The 17,406-nt window shown below is 41.7% G+C and overlaps 1 protein-coding gene across 7 annotated transcripts in view; it reads right to left on the bottom strand.

Annotated features, from left to right (window-relative positions):
• The window catches only part of GGNBP2 (gametogenetin binding protein 2), a 32,843-nt gene extending 21,079 nt beyond the window's left edge, over nt 1-11,764 (bottom strand). For 2 of the 7 annotated variants that reach the window (XM_055577368.1, XM_055577367.1), the window contains exons 1-3: nt 10,885-11,086; nt 3,439-3,519; nt 794-1,047 (exon numbers count right to left, since the gene is read on the bottom strand). In XM_055577368.1, coding sequence (XP_055433343.1) covers nt 794-1,047; nt 3,439-3,519; nt 10,885-10,977 — 428 coding nt within the window. In that variant the 5' untranslated portion in view covers nt 10,978-11,086. Of the gene's footprint in view, nt 1-793; nt 1,048-3,438; nt 3,520-10,884; nt 11,183-11,617 lie in introns of those variants that run through there. The other 5 variants (XM_055577371.1, XM_055577372.1, XM_055577366.1 and 2 more) reach the window with 5 other exon arrangements.
• Nucleotides 11,765-17,406: the final 5,642 nt, after the last annotated feature.

Raw genomic sequence — 17,406 nt, forward strand, 5'->3', positions numbered from 1 at the left:
CAGGTTCCATCCCTGGTTGGGGAACTAAAATCCCACATGCCTCGGGGCAACTTAGCCCAGGCACTGCAACTACTGGATCCAGCCATTTCTCATTATCTCTGTGGCCACTATACTGGTCACTATTCTTTCTTGCATGGACTATTGAACAGCTTGTTTTTCTGCCTTCCACTTACTCGTAACACAGAGGTAAAAGGAAGCATAACTCCAAGGTAGACCACGTACTCCTCTGCTCAAAACCTTCCCAAATCTTCCCGTCTCAGAGTTAAGATAAAAGACCTCAGCATAGCACCACATAATTAGCCCTCTCGGTGCTCCTCTGACCTCATCTTTTATTACTGTTCCCTTCATTCATCTGCCCCCAGTCACAATGGCTTCCTTGCTATTCTTCAAACACGCCGGGGAAACTCCAATCTCTGAACCTTTACCCTGCTGCCCTTTCTCTGCTTCACCCAAATAACTACATGGCTCACTCCCTCACTCTATTCTAGCCTATATGCAATGTCATTTTATTAGAGAGGCCTTCCCTGACCACTCTCCACGTGAGTTCTACCCACTCATTCTCTATCTCCCTTACTGGTTTGTCTTCGTAACAACATTCTTGACAAAGTATATATTTGTTTACTGCCTGTCTCTCCCTCAAGAAAAGAAACTTTACAGTCACTGGCACACAGAAGTTACTTGTGGTAAATCTGAACTTAAGCTTTGCCCCAATCAAAGTTAGAAAAAAGCTACCCACTGTCACTGAGTTTAAAAACTTAAGCAAACCCATTGTTTCCTAATTGATTATACTCACCCATGTACGTAAAATAATGTATAAAGCTTCTTTGCATCAGTCATGCAGCTTCGAGTTACAGACAGGACTCCCTTGGGCCCCACTGTCAGGGGTTCAAGGGCAGGATTTCCAGACTCCACAAGCTGGGAAAAGAGGCGTTCCACACTGCGACGACAACCCACACACGGCACAAGCTGAGAAAGTGCGCTCAAGACTTCACGTGATGTCACCACCATGGCAATACTTAGATCTTGTTGCTTAAGCATACTATGTCGCTGAGAAAAAAGGGAAAGAAAGATAAAAAAGAGTTCATAAGGTAGACATAAAATGACTTTCACTACCCCTTCTGATTCCTTATCCTTGTGCAGTAAGTACAACCCAGGCAGGGCCTGCCATCTACCTGCAACTGAGTCAGAAAGGCAAGATGGGTGAGCCTTATCCATGCTGCACTGAGTTTATTCCACAACCCTTACACTGCCCTCCCCCGAGCCCAGTTTTAGAATCTCAAGTATAAAAAACTCTGCTTACGGACTTTCCCCGGTGGTCTAATAGCTAAGACCCTGAGCTCCCAGTGCAGGGGGCACGGGTTCAGTCCTGAGCTGGGGAACTAAGATCCCACATGCTGCACGGCACAGCTAAAATAAACAAACGCTGCTTGGGATGCCAGGGCTGTGCAGTAGGTGACCAGCACAGACAAAAGAAACCCTGCATCTGGAAATCCAGTGCTTGTTCAATGTGAGTATTAAGCGTAGTACTCTCACTTAAAACAAAAAACTTTAAAAGAAAAAAGAATAAAAACAATGTAGCTTTACTATGTCTCCTTTTCAACCTTTAACAACACACTATGTTTAGCTGCATGAGTCAAGTTAGGATGGTGATCATGTAGGGCAGCAATTCTCAACCTGGAGGCATGAGCAAGTGTGTTACGGATCAGTGGGAGAGAACAAGGCCCATCTCACCTATGGAGGAGCTGCAGTGAGTGAGTCGGAGAAGGCAATGGCACCCCACTCCAGTACTCTTGCCTGGAAAATCCCATGGACAGAGGAGCCTGGTAGGCTGCAGTCCAGGGGGTCGCAAAGAGTGGGACACGACTGAGCGACTTCACTTTCACTTTTCATCTTCATGCATTGGAGAAGGCAATGGCACCCCACTCCAGTGTTCTTGCCTGAAAAATCCCATGGACGGCAGAGCCTGGTGGGCTGCCGTCTATGGGGTCGCACAGAGTCGGACACGACTGAAGCAACTTAGCAGCAGCAGCAGCAGTGAGTAAAATGCTGGTGCATATGAATGTAGGGAAATAGACAAAAACTCCAGGAAGTAACTTCTACTTGGCTGGAGCTATAGTTACACTACAAGTAATGTAGTGTGCTGCTGCTAAGTCACCTCAGTCGTGTCCGACTCTGTGTGACCCCATAGACAGCAGCCCACCAGGCTCCCCGGTCCCTGGGATTCTCCCGGCAAGAACACTGGAGTGGGTTGCCATTTCCTTCTCCAATGCATGAAAGTGAAAAGTGAAAGTGAAGTCACTCAGTCATATCCGACTCTTAGCGACCCCATGGACTGCAGCCTACCAGGCTCCTCCGTCCATGGGATTTTCCAGGCAAGAGTACTGGAGTGGGGTGCCACTGCCTTCTTTGCCAATAATCCAGTTTACCAAAATAAATAAATAAATAAAGGTGAGAAAGGTAACTCCCAAGAAGGATATTATCATATTTACCACTAACCTTTAATTCAGTTTTCTCCAAAAGTTGAAACAATTTTGAAATAAATTAGCCATTTATCTTCCTTTATACTGATCATATATAGTATATTTACAAAGTATCACACTGTTTAAAAATTAAATAGGACTGGGAGTTTGGGATTACTAGCCACAAACTATTAAACATTTTTTTTTAAGTCTTTATTGCATTTGTTACAATATTGCTTCTATTGTTTATATTCTGGTTTTTTGGCCATGAGGCATGCAGGATCTCAGCTCCTCATCAGAGACAGAACTCACACCACACCCTTTGTATTAGAAAGTAAAGTCTTAATCACTGGACATCCAGGGAAGTCCCGCAAACTATTACATTTAAAATGCATCAACAACAAGGTCCTACTGTACAGCACAGGGAACTATAGCCAATCTTCTGGGATAAACCACAAAGGAAAAGAATGTAAAGAATGCATACATGTGTACAACTAGTCACTCTGCTGTACAGCAAAAATTACCATGACATTGTATATCAACTATACTTCCATAAAAAATAAAATAAAATTTAAAAAAGAATTAAATAAAAATCAGAAAATTCACAATACAAAGTTTTTTTTTTTAAACCAAAGAAAACAATTACAGAAAATAACAAAGTTCTCAAAGAAAAGTTGTCTGTCCTATCTTTTAAAAACAGGGAAATTAAACTAAATTTAAAATTAAACCAGTGAAACTAACGCCTTACGGACATGTAAAATGGTAACACACCAAACACCACCAAATCTTTCGCATCACAGGGATGTAAATGTAACTGGAGCAACAGTGAAAGAAAACAACCTCACTGAACCTTAAGACCTAAAGAGCCCTAGGTAAGATAAAATGACTGCTCACATCTCTGACTCCTTAAAACACACACATGCACGCACATGGCTCATGCACACACAAGCCATTTACAACATTAATTTTTAAAACTTACCTGAATGAACTGCTTCAGCTGTGCACCATTATTTTGATGCCCATCAAGATTTAACACATTGTCAGGAAATTCCATCACCATCTTAATATATAAAAGAATATAAATCATTATTTTACCTTCTTTGAAAGCATTGATACAGACTATTTTATAATATCCTAGGACAAAAACAGACTCCCCTAAAGCCAGATTTGCTCCCTCCCACCTCCATCAAAAAGTTAAAAAAAAAAAAAAAAAAATCCAAATTACAGTTTCTAAAGCCAGAAATGGTATAGTCATTAGAAGCAAGGGCACTGAAGTCAGGCAGACCTGAATTCAAATGAACTTCTATTATAATTTACAATTTATGTCATAATTCTGGGCAAGTTACTTAACAAGCCTGATTTTCAGCTTCCTTATTTGTAACATGAGATTAAGTAGTAACTTTTAATATCTCTTATAGAATGGGTTGTGACTTGTATTTAAAACTTATATTTAAAAATGTGTGTTGTAGTGGCTAATGAAAGCACTTAGTAAGTGAAATAACCTGGTATCTTACATTAAGAATCCTGACATTTTCAGTTAGTCCTCACAGCTCCAAAATACAGTAAATCTTATCACGTAAATAACTATATATACATATAGGACTATATATATATAATGACTTCACTTTACATATACACACACACACACACAGATACACACTCAGAATAATACCCAACACATAGCAAATGTTTGCTCTAATCATGAACAGAAAAAAATACACTGAAATATTTATTCAGTTCTCAAAATTCATTGCAGAGGATGAGAGGTATATAAAGCTTAAGGCTGTTTCAGGATGTCAGACAACGGAAATCAGTAATCACCACATTTTACTGATCTGTGACACCACTAATTTTAAGGAGTACCTAATGTACCACTAGGTACCACTAGGTTATGTACCACTAGGAAAGAACCATTGTAACTGGAAGATGTCACCAAATGAAAGAAGTATCCCAATTTTAGAGATGTTGAATATGAAAAAAGTATGCCTTCAAAATAAATAAAGTAACACATTTATATCTTAACTAAAGCATTGTTAAGTGTATCAAACATACTATGCGAGGACAAACTTCTATTTGCAGGTGACAAGGGCCACAAACTCCTACACGCTCAAAGAGTGAAGTCAAGACCAAGACACCATTTGAGGCAAAAACTAAAAAGCTAAAAAACCCACTCAGCTGAACGGGATCTTAAAAAGACTCCTCCCTTCACCAACCAGCATCACAAAGACCTGCTTCTTTAACCAAGTGACCACTCTTTCCCCTCCACATCAGAAATGAGAACCTAAACACATGCTTGTTCTAACAGTAAACAGAGGACTAAACAATCAAGGCAAGTATAAACAACAGATATATGACCTTTTCTTGATTTGTGAAGAGGGGACTACTGGATATGTGTGCTAGAAAGGCAAGTAGATACTAAGGATGGATGCAAACACCTATTCAACAATCCAGAGGACTTGCGTTTATTTCACAGAACCAAAAACTGCATGTACAATATGATTCAAATTTTCATGTGTATATTCTTACAGAAAAAGAAAATATATATTAGATGTGGCTATCTCTAGGTGAAAAGATAGATGACTTTCCCAAATGTATTGTAACACACATATACCACTTATTACCAGGGAAAGAGCTAGTGTTCCTTGTTTCCAATTCTATATTCATTATATCAAGTTCAGAGATATGCTCATGCTTCCATCTCAATAGCTTTTACTATGTTGGAAGTTTCTTCTTCTATACATATAGACTGCATGTCCATAGCTCACAGTTTTATGATCAACTACCCAATTTTTAGGCTAACCAACTTGTCACCAGTTTTTGGTGTCTTATCCCCAAAGACTGATGGTAATAATAATAAAGACATTTAACGTAGCTTTATGTATACTAGCCATCGTTCTGAGCACTGTCATATATTAACTTTGCCAACAATACAAAATAAAATTGGTTACTAGTCTCAACAATCCTGGTATTAGAAATCCTGGCCCATAAAAACTGAAAAAAGAACAGTACAATTAACTCACACGTTCTCCGGAGTCACCACATGGTTTAAAACACAAATAAATTTAACTCATCAAGTCATAAAAAAAGGTACAAAATAAACCATGCAACTCACTAGAACACTGCAAGTCACTCCAATCTACCATTTAAACAACTAATACTTTGATTTACATTTTCACTTGCTTGATCCATATATACATCATTTCACTACATATTAATTGCCACCATTAAACATAAAACAACTGAGACAATTACCTATACTATTTTAAAATCAAAGTTATTCAATTTACCAAATCAATGTCTCTCCAGTTCATAGGTGAAATCCTAAATTCTGACTCTGTATAAGTAAATCATTTTTATTCTGATCAGCTATATTTTATTGGTTTAATAATTAAAGCAGAGGACTGAGTGCACACCTGTATCTTAAAATCTACCAGCTGACCTTTAAAATATGTATGTTTATAAAATTTAATAGGGGCTTCCCTGTGATAAAGAATCCGGCGTCCAATGCAGGAGACACGGGTTCAATCCCTGATCCAGGAGGATCAGCCTCGGGGCAACGAAGCCTGTGTGCCACAACTACTGACCCCATGCTCTAGAGCCTGGGAGACGCAACGCTAAGGACCATGCACCCTACGGTGTGTGCTCCGTAAGCAAGAGAAGCACCGCAATAAGAAAGTTGCACACTACAACAAAAAGTAGCCCCAGCTGGCCACAACTAGAGAAAAGCCCATGCAGCAATGAAGACCCAGCATAGCCATAAATAAATAAATAAAATTTAATGAATAATACCTAATTCTCAAATCCTTTTTAAAAAGTCAATAAAGAACAGGGTTAAAATTTTTGAAACAGAACCCTCATTTCCAACCATTTCATTTTTACCTAACTAGTACAGACAAATGTAAAGATCAAGTATATTACTGTGTCTTTCCTGTGTTTCACTGGCTTGAGTACTAAATTTTCTCTTGTACATACACAACTGAGCTCCTGAGCACACATGCACACACTCATACACATATTCAATACCGCCCCAATTAGAAACTCCATGCTCACACTAGATAATTATTGTCCTTGCCTTTCCCTTACAACAATGTCTTTTTACTTTGCTGTTTACTGGCCAATCACTATATGCTCTTCAATAATGACACCAAAATAAAAAGGGAAAAAATAAAAAGAGAAAGATAAGAGGACAGTGGAACTATTTTCCCTCATTCTTTAAAATCACTTCCCTAACTTATTCTTCAGATCCTAGGTTACCCAAAGGAAGACAGTCACGTAAAGTACTTCAGGTGTGGTCTCACAGAGGAATCATTAATGTCTGGCTTCATGATGAGGTTGCCTATCCCTAGGCTTGCCAAAAATAGAACAAGTCATTGTCCTGCAATTACTGCTTTATAAAGTTTATTGAATCCATTACCCACTTTCACTCTTAAGTACCTGTCCTGGTTTCTTCTGACCACAAATAATCTGTTCCTAGCGTATTCTCGCAAGCTCTAATCCAACAATACTGTTTGTATTTATTAAAAATCCCTGTCCCTTTAGTTTTACTTTTTTACTTCTTCATCTTCACAGCCATCTGTAACATCTATCACCTTTGGTAAATTAAAAACTTAATCAAGAATTGAAAACAGGTGAATTTCCCTGGTGGGCTAGTGGTTAAGACTCTGAGCTCCCAATGCAGGGGGCATGGGTTCAATCCCTGGTCAGGGAACTAAGATCCTCCATGCCATGACACACATGGCCTAGCTTAAAATATAAAACAAATAAATAAAGATCTAAGTTTTGGGGTTTTTTTTTTTTTAAGCAAACAATACTAAACTTCTAACTGATATAACTACCTAATCTTCAAAAGGATACACTACATTTTTCATCTTTTTAAAGTCTCAAAAACCCTTATCAGAGCTTCTAGTCCATTTAGATTGGTTTGAATTAGGAGGGTAAACTGTGTTCCACATTGTAGTAACTTGACAGTATGTATCAAGAATTTTATAGAAGATTTTTATCCTTTGATCCAGTAATTTTCCTTTGAAAAGCCAGAAAAATTTGTTAATGCAAACAATGCATTATTTATGCATAATTCATATTAAGAATGTTATTCATAGCAAAAACTAGGACTACCTCTAAGTCCAACAAAGGAGGAATGATTACATCCTGGAATGTCATACAACAAAGTATTGCAAGGCCATTAACACTGCTTAAGAATAACAAAAGAAAATGTTCTTAATATTACATTCAGTGAGAAGCAGCAAGATAGGAAGCGTTACAGAGGATGACATATCCCAACTCTGAATCTATGTTTCTATGATGGGAACTACACGAAATGCTGCTCTAGAATCTCAGCTATCTCTGGGAAGCAGGGTAAAGGATAATTTGTTTTGTTTTGCAACTATTTTTCAAGATTATATTATAAGGAGTATATATTCTGACTATTAATTCCTTCTAACAATACGTTAAAAACGGTAATTCTTCAAAGAAAGTGTGTTAGCCGCTCAGTCTTGTCCGCAACCCCATAGACTGTAGCCCACCGGGCTCCTCTGTCCATAGAATTATCTAGGCAAGAATACTGGAGTGGGGTGCCATATCCTTCTCCAGGGGATCTTCCCGACCCAGGGATCAAATCTGGGTCTCCTGCATTGCAGGCAGATTCTTTACCATCTAAGCCACTAGGAAAGCCCCAATTCTTCAAAGATGTCTTTAAAATAAAACTGTATTCTGTCCATCTACTATTCTATAATTCTAGTAACACTGAAAAGCATTTTGGCTACACAGCATACCATTTTCCTACATATTCCACCAGTTTACTTACTTGGGATTTTTCTCAAACACACCTATATGAGCACTGTACTCAAGTACTCAAACCCACTGAACTGCCATGAGTCTTTTAAATGTGGCTACAACATACCACATAAAAGAGGAGGCTACTTCCTCATCTACAAGCTTGTTAATTTCATTTTACAAATCCAACTTAAAATCGCTAGTTTACCTCAGGCTAGAGCTTTTGGCTTCGGCAAGGATAAACATTTGTAACTTGACTGTAAACATTGTAACTAGACTTAACACCTAGAAGTTAACAAGGTTCTAAGACTTGAAATAATCACACAATGTTTCCTCAGAGGATTACCTATGGAGTCTAGGAACAAAGATCAAACCAAAAGTTACCTTCAGGGATACAATGTCATCAAACTATCAAGGACCCAGTGCTGAGCATAACCCTCTGTTGCAAGCTTGCTTCCTCCCTCTTCCTCAACAGGTGTTTGCTCTACACTCTTCCTTTAAGTAGTGTCTGGTACAACAGTTCTGAAAGAAACTTGTTTCCCTAAATATGATGGACTCTTGACAAGATATTACACAAACCAGCATTCAGTGACATATGTAAGTTCCATAACAAAGCAATGAAGAGTCCCACTCATTTCCTAGTGATAAAAACCCTTCCAGAGTAAAGATACATAAAAAAATAAGATGCTGCTTAAGATACTTAAATTAAGCAAGCCTAAATTTTATTTGCCTGGGTCACAAGTCCACCATACAATAAAAGCAAAACTCTATTGCCAGGTCAGTCCAATCCCAACTTCCCTAGAGAAGTAACAATAATAAATCACAGTGCAGGTTGCATCTTTTTCTAAGGAAAATTTTGGAAATTCATTCAGAAGAGAGTTTAAGAACACCCCAAAGTTGCCTATTTTAAAAAACTATTTAATGGATATATCAACGCCACGTCCATATTAAAGGTGACTCTGTGAACATAAGGAGAGACTCGTAAGTGTCTTAAATTTTTGTAAATACTCAAATCTTAGGTTGATTTCCCATTTTGATAGTATACACTCAATAGTAACCTTACGTCCAAATTTTTTTTTAACTTCAAAGATTATCTAGGACAATAAACACAAAAGGTTGATATCAAACTATATGCTCTAGAAAAGTATCTGTGTTGGAGGGAGAGAGAAGAAAGAAAATTATCAATAAATGAACTCATACTAATTTTCAAATTGAGAAATCCTTCATTTAATTTGATCAGAGTGCTAATTTTTTAAAAAAACACTTTTTAAAATACAAGTCCATTATACTTGTAATGCAAAAGGTGCAGTAATCATGACCAAAGCATACAAGTACACTTTCTAATGAAACACAAAGTCTATGTACCTTATGTGAGCCCAATGATTCTTTTTCCATGAAAAAAGAAAAATGCACTTAGGTAATTATAGATGCTTTCACTTAAAAAGTTCTAACAAATTAAGTCATTCAATAGCTCTTCTAATGCTTTTTAAAGGTACTGCAGCTCAATCAAGTCTTAATTGAGACTGGCAAACAGAAAGGCATAGAGTGACATCTCTACAATGACTTGCATTTTACACAAAATTTGAAAAAAGTTCAGTAGGTATTTGCAAAAAAGAAATTCAGGAACAAAACACACCAACCACCTTTGAAAAGGAAAAAAGGCAAAGGCGGTATGATGAAGACACTTAGTTAACACCTTATCAAAACGCAAATGTATAATCCAAAGCTTCAGCATCATCAAAATGCACATTTCAAGATTCTCAGAAAAGGTCCATTTCATTTCTTAAGAAATTGTGACAAGCGACTGCACTCATTTCCTGTTCAGATTCAAATTTCTGCCATTTCCTTCTAAAGGAAACACTACAGCAACCCAGGGCAGAGGGTCTGTAATGCTGTACCACCATCAACTCTAAAAAAGGAAAACTACTCAGAACTGGGTTTTGACATTCAAGATGAGCCATCAGCCTTTTATAACGCCCTTACACATTCAATATTGTGGCTTCCTTAGGAAAAGCAACCTGTAAATTCAATAATCATTAATGCCAAGAAAGCCCGTTTTGAAGAGTCATGGCCTCGCAATGCAATCATTTCCAACAGTTTTAATGGACTAGGCATATTGAGACTCGAGCGAAATCAGATCCTTTTAGTGGGATCTTTCCTGTACAAGAGCATGTCACCCTGCCCTCCGTAATTATGCTTTATGGAGTGAGAGCTGTAGTATTAAGCTAGAAAATAGACAGGTAGCAGTGCAGCTGCGACATTTCCAGATAATTAAGCCTCCCCGAGGGTAGATGGTTTCTGTAAGGAACAGGCCCTGGACGCCCAAGATCCTTCAGCCCCTCTCCGAGGAGCGTGCTTTGGGTAAAAGCACCATCTCCGAAAGGGAAAGGGTGAAGGAAGAGAGCGGCAAAGGAGGAGTAAAAGCCGGGGAGAGGGGCTCTCAGTGCGGGTGGAGCGCCAACCTAGGGGCCCGCGGACGTTACCAAACGACCCACTGCACAGGCGAGTTTGTGGGGCCTGCCGGAGAGAAGGCCTCGCCTAGGAGTTGCAACACACTCTTTTCTCCAGTGCGCAGCGCTCGGCCTGGGGGAGGGGGAGGAGGGGAAACAGCTGCCAGGGGAGCGGCGAGCCCGGCCCGGCCCGGCCCGCTCACCGTGAGGGTGTCGTCTATGTAGAGGGGAATCTGCCTCCTCTCGAAGGGGAATTCCTCCTCCCCGTCCCTGCACACTGCCACCAGTCGCGCCATCGTCCCTGACGCTGCCGTTGCCACCGTCACCACCTCCTCCCAGCTGCTGCTGCTGCTGCTGCCGCCGCCGCTCCTGCCGCTGCCGCTGCCGCCTCCTCCCAGCTCCTGCCTGCAACAGCCAAACCCCGCGAGCGTAAGCACCCACCGCCGCGCAGCACATTCGCCACGGGGAGGAGGCGGGGGGAGAGGGAGAGCAGCAGGAGGGGACGGGAGAGCTGGGCTGCGTTTCCCATCACCCGATTCCACACGCGCTCAGCCAATCAGCGGCGAGCAGCGCGGGGACCCGCCCCCTCGCGCCGTTCTCCCTACCCACCCCCCACCCAGCCCGCCGGCCTCCAGTCAGGGTCCAAAGGAGAGGCGGAAGGGACCTGGCGGCCCCGGGGCTTCCCCCAGCCGGTCAGCGGAGTCCCGGCTCTAGGACGCCACCCCCAGCTTCCGCTCCTCAGCCCACGGCCCGCCGCCCAGGAGCCCTCAGCCCACCCCCCAACACAGCTGACCCCTTTTCCCCCTTTAAGGGCGGGCCCCGCCCCATCAGTCCCCTGGGCTGCAGTTGCCCAGCGCGACCCCGCCCCTGGGAGGGGTCGACCCCGCCTCAGCTCTGCGGAGTCCGCGGGGGAGGCACAGACCCTCCCCTCCTCACCCTTCTCGGAGGAGGCCTCCCGCTTCTGACCTTCACCGCTTGCGTGGTCGCCTCCCTGACCCCCCAGCTCGGCTCCCCGTTACCGGCTGACGAGGCCCGCGTCGGGGCCGGCCTGGGCGGGAGCGCGGCTCAGAATGCCGTTTCCTCTCCAGGCTCAGTCAGCCGCTCGCGCCACGGGGGAGTTGGGGAGGGAGGGTGAGGGGGGGGGGGGACGTGGGGAGGGTGGGGCGGGGCGGGGGCCGAGCGAGTCGGGCGGGGCCCCGCCTCCTCTCGCGAGACTCCAGGCGCGCTCCAGGATCGCCCCTTTCGAAACCCTGGCGGAGGGGGTGGGGTGCTCCCCGGCGGTCTCCTGACGCGTGACCTGCGCCCTCCCGGGAGTCTAGCTACTCAAATAAACCCGAAATAGGGCTGTTAGGAGGGGTGAGTAGGCCTCCCCTCAGTCCTTCGCTGTGTGGGGCCCGGGACCCGCCCTCCCGAGGGTGGAGGGGAGAAGGGAGCGGAGCCGAGGGTCGGGGCCCAGTGAGGACTTGGGTAAGTGAAGTGAGGGGGGAGCCGAGACTTTTCAAAACCAGTGAGAGCAAAAGGTGGGAGTCGGCGGAGGGGAGACGTGCATCTGGGGGCTGAGCGACAGACTAGGCTGGGTTTCCAGGCCCTTGACGCCGCTTTCCCTGACGCCCTGGTTCTTCAGAAGCTAGCCGCTTCCCAGACTCAGGTTGAGATCCCTCCGACAGGGGCAGAAAATACATTAAGTGCTGACAGTTTTTTGTTGTTGTTACACTGTGCAGGTAGTGGCTTGTGTACGCGTCCTGGGCAGAGAAACTTCTTGGGTCCGGTGAATATTAACCTAGAGACTCAGAAAGGACAACAGGTCCCTTGGGCAAAGTGCTGGTGCTGGCCAAAGGCCCTTCCCTCTGACCCTCTTCCGACAATCAGAGCTACCGTCAAGACAAATTCATGCACACACTGCGTGCCATCGTATACTCGGTTCTTACCTTGGAGGCGTTAGAGTCCTGTTTGTAAAGCCAATATAGTTGTCGGAAGATTTTTTTGCCTGTGAAAAGTCTTGACGATTTTAAGACTCAATCCATCGGATGCTCTTACAACTAACTAATCCTGGTGATCTGTATTTCCTGGTAGAATAGGCTAGAGCTGTGATACTGACTTTAAAAAATATTTTGGTCATCACATGAAGTCTTAGAGATTCGCAACAAAAAAACCCATAGTGCATGCAACCCCTTAGCCATGTTGACTTATGACATTGTGTGGTCACTGTTAGGGTAGGTGACATAATAAACTGGAAGAACCATTGTTCAGTCCCAAAGGTGTGATTATCCAGTAAGTATTTATGTCCTTAGCCATGTTAGGAGAGCAGAAGAGTGTGTGGTCTTTAGCTTAAATTCAGTAGGCATATAGGATTGCATTAAGTTCTGACAAATTAGACTACATAGCCAAAATATGGACAGTTTTAGAGAATCTTGTGTTTTATGTAAAACACCCCTAAGGAAAAAGAATAAGGTGGCTTCTAAAATCTGAAAGTGCTCCTATAACAACTGTCAATTAATGTACCTATGTTATACCTTTCAAACTTTCTTTGGATGATGGTTGGTAAAGGACATTGAAAATATAAGTTCAATGTATAGGTGCTAATTTTAATAACTTTCATGACTGAGTACACACTGGGTACTGGCAAAGAGTATTCACCTTGGGGGTTTATAAGTTTAAAAAAAGGCATTAAAACCCAGATATGAAACTTAAAATGAGGAGACTACAGCAATGTCTTTCCATCTGAGATTACTTCCCATGATTTGGATTTGTCTTCTAGATCCACTGAGCACACCCTGTAGTATCTTTGGACAATGTTTCACATACTATTTAATAATGGACTTCTTATAAGGCTAAAGAGTTAATTTACTTGATAAATTGCTCTTTCTCAGGGAGGTCCCTGGGTGCTACAAATAAGACAAAATCAACATTTGAGGGGAAAATGCTTAGCAAATTACTTCACTGCAAAACAACTTTTTAGAATTTTTAACCTTGTATCTTCTTCAGTTTAGAGCAGGCATTCATTTTTTTCACTATTGGTCTGCAGCTATATTTAGCTGAAGCAAATATATTTAGTGCTACAGCAAATGTTTCATGACTAAGGATCTGCCTTCAGAGAGCTTATCTTTGATAAAACGATGGCATTTTTAAAAGTGCCAGTTGTTGCCTTTTTAAATTTCAATACTGGCATTGTGAAGGGCAAAGCTGAAAATTTTTAAAGGCTAAGAGAAAGCAGGCAGTTAACAACAGAAGACCTTTTGCTGGTACCTCATAAGGAACAGTTGGTGCGATGGAGATGCGATATCATATCACATTCTCCATAAAAATACCATTCTTTTTCTTCTTGGGCAGGTCCACGATGTGTGAGAAGCCAAGGGCAAAACTCAGACATGATGAGATATGACTAGTCTCCAAGCTACCTGGGTTTAAAAGCAATAAAGGATACTGATTTGTTCCTTATATTCCTGTGTTCATAGAAGAATTCCTAGGGAGCAAAGTATGTTCTTATATAATTTACACAACATATTGGACAAGGTGCTCAATAAAAATAATATATTATCATCTACTGAACACAAAACTATTAATACATATGTAGTAGAAATCCCCAGTTTATAATAGTGTAAAATTAAAGTCATGGGAATGAGTCACTTTCTGAAGGTCACAGATAAGTCCTAAACTAGATTATATTCTCTTCTTTGTCCCTCCCTTCTCTCCTCAAAAATTGATAGTTGAAGATTAAAATACCTATTGTTGTTTTCACTATAATAACCTCATTGTTTTATGTGGTAGTAAAATCAACAGCAAAATCTTATTACTTAATTTACCACAGTTGTCCAGATCTGAGTATCTGTGAATTGGGTTTTCTTTTTCGTGACCTGACAGTGGAAAGTTCTATTGTATCTGTCAAAAATAGGGACAGATTTTCCCCACTAAAAGAAATTTTTAAAGGAAAAATAATGTCCACAAGTTAAAATAGAAGCCCCTTGAGGGCAGGGTGTTATTTTCTGTTGTTTCCCCAGCACCTGTATCTAGCACATTGGAACTCAGTAAATATTTATTTAATGATCTCTTTCTCAAATCAGATTGGTTTATTTTCTTATTTTTTATGAATGTAATTTCATTAACTTTCTCTTCCATGACTTTCCTAATTGGAGGTGGAAAAAACATAGTACATTTTGTTCTTAGTTATGATTCAGTATCTATAATTGGGAGACAGACCTACTGAAAGATATTTAAGACCTGGGACAAGAAGCAGCAGACCAATTAGACACATGGTCATTAAGTCACCAAATACTTTTAAAATTACTCTTTTAGTGAGAACAATATGGTTAGAGCCTCTCAGCCCTCCTAAAATGCTTTGAACAGGTCAATTGTAGGATATTAGTACTGTGACACAGAAGGAAAACCAGTCACCATTGCTGCTGCTGCTGCTGCTGCTAAGTCGCTTCAGTCGTGTCCGACTCTATGCGACCCCATAGACGGCAGCCCACCAGGCTCCCTGGGATTCTCCAGGCAAGAACACTGGAGTGGGTTGCCATTTCCTTCTCCAATGCATGGAAGTGAAAAGTGAAAGTGAAGTCGCTCAGTGTCTCGGACTTTTAGCGACCCCATGGACTACAGCCTACCAGTCTCCTCCATCCATGGGATTTTCCAGGCAAGAGTACTGGAGTGGGGTGCCATCGCCTTCTCTGCTTAATTTACATACTATAATCTTGGTTAAATTTCAAGTCTTCCTTATTAATCAGAAATAAAATCTAATCTTTTGTTTTTATAGCAACATAACTATTCAATATGTTGACTTTTTTGAGGGGGAAATTTCTTTCAATAGATTACCTCCAAATATAACTGTAGTTAGCAAGGATAAAATGCTACCTAAGCACTGAGCGACTGATCTGATCTGATCTGAAGCACTAAATTCAGTTTAGTTCAGTTTAGTAGCTCAGTCGTGTCCAACTCTTCGCGACCCCATGAATCGCAGCATGCCAGGACTCCCTGTCCATCACCAACTCCCAGAGTTCACTCAGACTCATGTCCATTGAGTCAGTGATGCCATCCAGCCATCTCATCCTCTGTCGTCCCCTTCTCCTCCTGCCCCCAATCCCTCCCAGCAACAGAGTCCTTTCCAATGAGTCAACTCTTCCAATGAGGTGGCCAAAGTAGTGGAGTTTCAGCTTTAGCATCATTCCTTCCAAAGAAATCCCAGGGCTGATCTCCTTCAGAATGGACTGGTTGGATCTCCTTGCAGTCCAAGGGACTCTCAAGAGTCTTCTCCAACACCACAGTTCAAAAAGCATCAATTTTTCAGAGCTCAGCTTTCTTCACAGTCCAACTCTCACATCCATACATGGCCACTGGAAAAACCATAGCCTTGACTAGACGGACCTTTGTTGGCAAAGAAATGTCTCTGCTTTTGAATACGCTATCTAGGTTGGTCATAACTATTCTTCCAAGGAGTAAGTGTCTTTTAATTTCATGGCTGCAGTCACCATCTGCAGTGATTTTGGAGCCCAAAAAAATAAAGTCTGACACTGTTTCCACTGTTTCCCCATCTATTTCCCATGAAGTGATGGGACCAGATGTCATGATCTTTGTTTTCTGAATGTTGAGTTTTAAGCCAACTTTTTCACTCTCCTCTTTCACCTTCATCAAGAGGCTTTTTAGTTCCTCTTCACTTTCTGCCATAAGGGTGGTGTCATCCGCATATCTGAGGTTATTGATATTTGTCCCGGCAATCTTGATTCCAGCTTGTGCTTCTTCCAGCCCAGTGTTTCTCATGATGTACTCTGCATATAAGTTAAATAAGCAGGGTGATAATATACAGCCTTGACATACTCCTTTTCCTATTTGGAACCAGTCTGTTGTTCCATGTCCAGTTCTAACTGTTGCTTCCTGACCTGCATACAAATTTCTCAAGAGGCAGATCAGGTGGTCTGGTATTCCCATCTCTTTCAGAATTTTCCACAGTTTATTGTGATCCACACAGTCAAAGGCTTTGGCATAGTCAATAAAGCAGAAATAGATGCTTTTCTGGAACTCTCTTGCTTTTTCCATGATCCAGCGGATGTTGGCAATTTGGTCTCTAATCCTCTGCCTTTTCTAAAACCAGCTTGAACATCAGGAAGTTCACGGTTCACATATTGCTGAAGCCTGGCTTGGAGAATTTTGAGCATTACTTTACTAGCATGTGAGATGAGTGCAATTGTACGGTAGTTTGAGCATTCTTTGGCATTGCCTTACTTTGGGATTGGAATGAAAACTGACCTTTTCCAGTCCCGTGGGCACTGCTGAGTTTTCCAAATTTGCTGGCATATTGAGTGCAGCACTTTCACAGCATCATCTTTCAGGATTTGGAATAGCTCAACTGGAATTCCATCACCTCCACTAGCTTTGTTCGTAGTGATGCTTTCTAAGGCCCACTTGACTTCACATTCCAGGATATCTGGCTCTAGGTGAGTGATCACACCATCGTGATTATCTGGGTCGTGAAGATCTTTTTTGTACAGTTCTTCTGTGTATTCTTGCCATCTCTTCTTAATATCTTCTGCTTCTGTTAGCTCCATACCATTTCCGTCCTTTATTGTGCCCATCTTTGCATGAAATGTCCCCTTGCTATCTCTAATTTTCTTGAAGAGATCTCTAGTCTTTCCCATTCTGTTGTTTTCCTCTATTTCTTTGCATTGATTGCTGAAGAAGGCTTTCTTATCTCTTCTTGCTATTCTTTGGAACTCTGCATTCAGATGCTTATA

This window comes from Bubalus kerabau, chromosome 4 (genome assembly GCF_029407905.1).
Source record: "Bubalus kerabau isolate K-KA32 ecotype Philippines breed swamp buffalo chromosome 4, PCC_UOA_SB_1v2, whole genome shotgun sequence".
In the NCBI taxonomy this organism is placed as follows: Eukaryota; Metazoa; Chordata; class Mammalia; order Artiodactyla; family Bovidae; genus Bubalus; species Bubalus kerabau.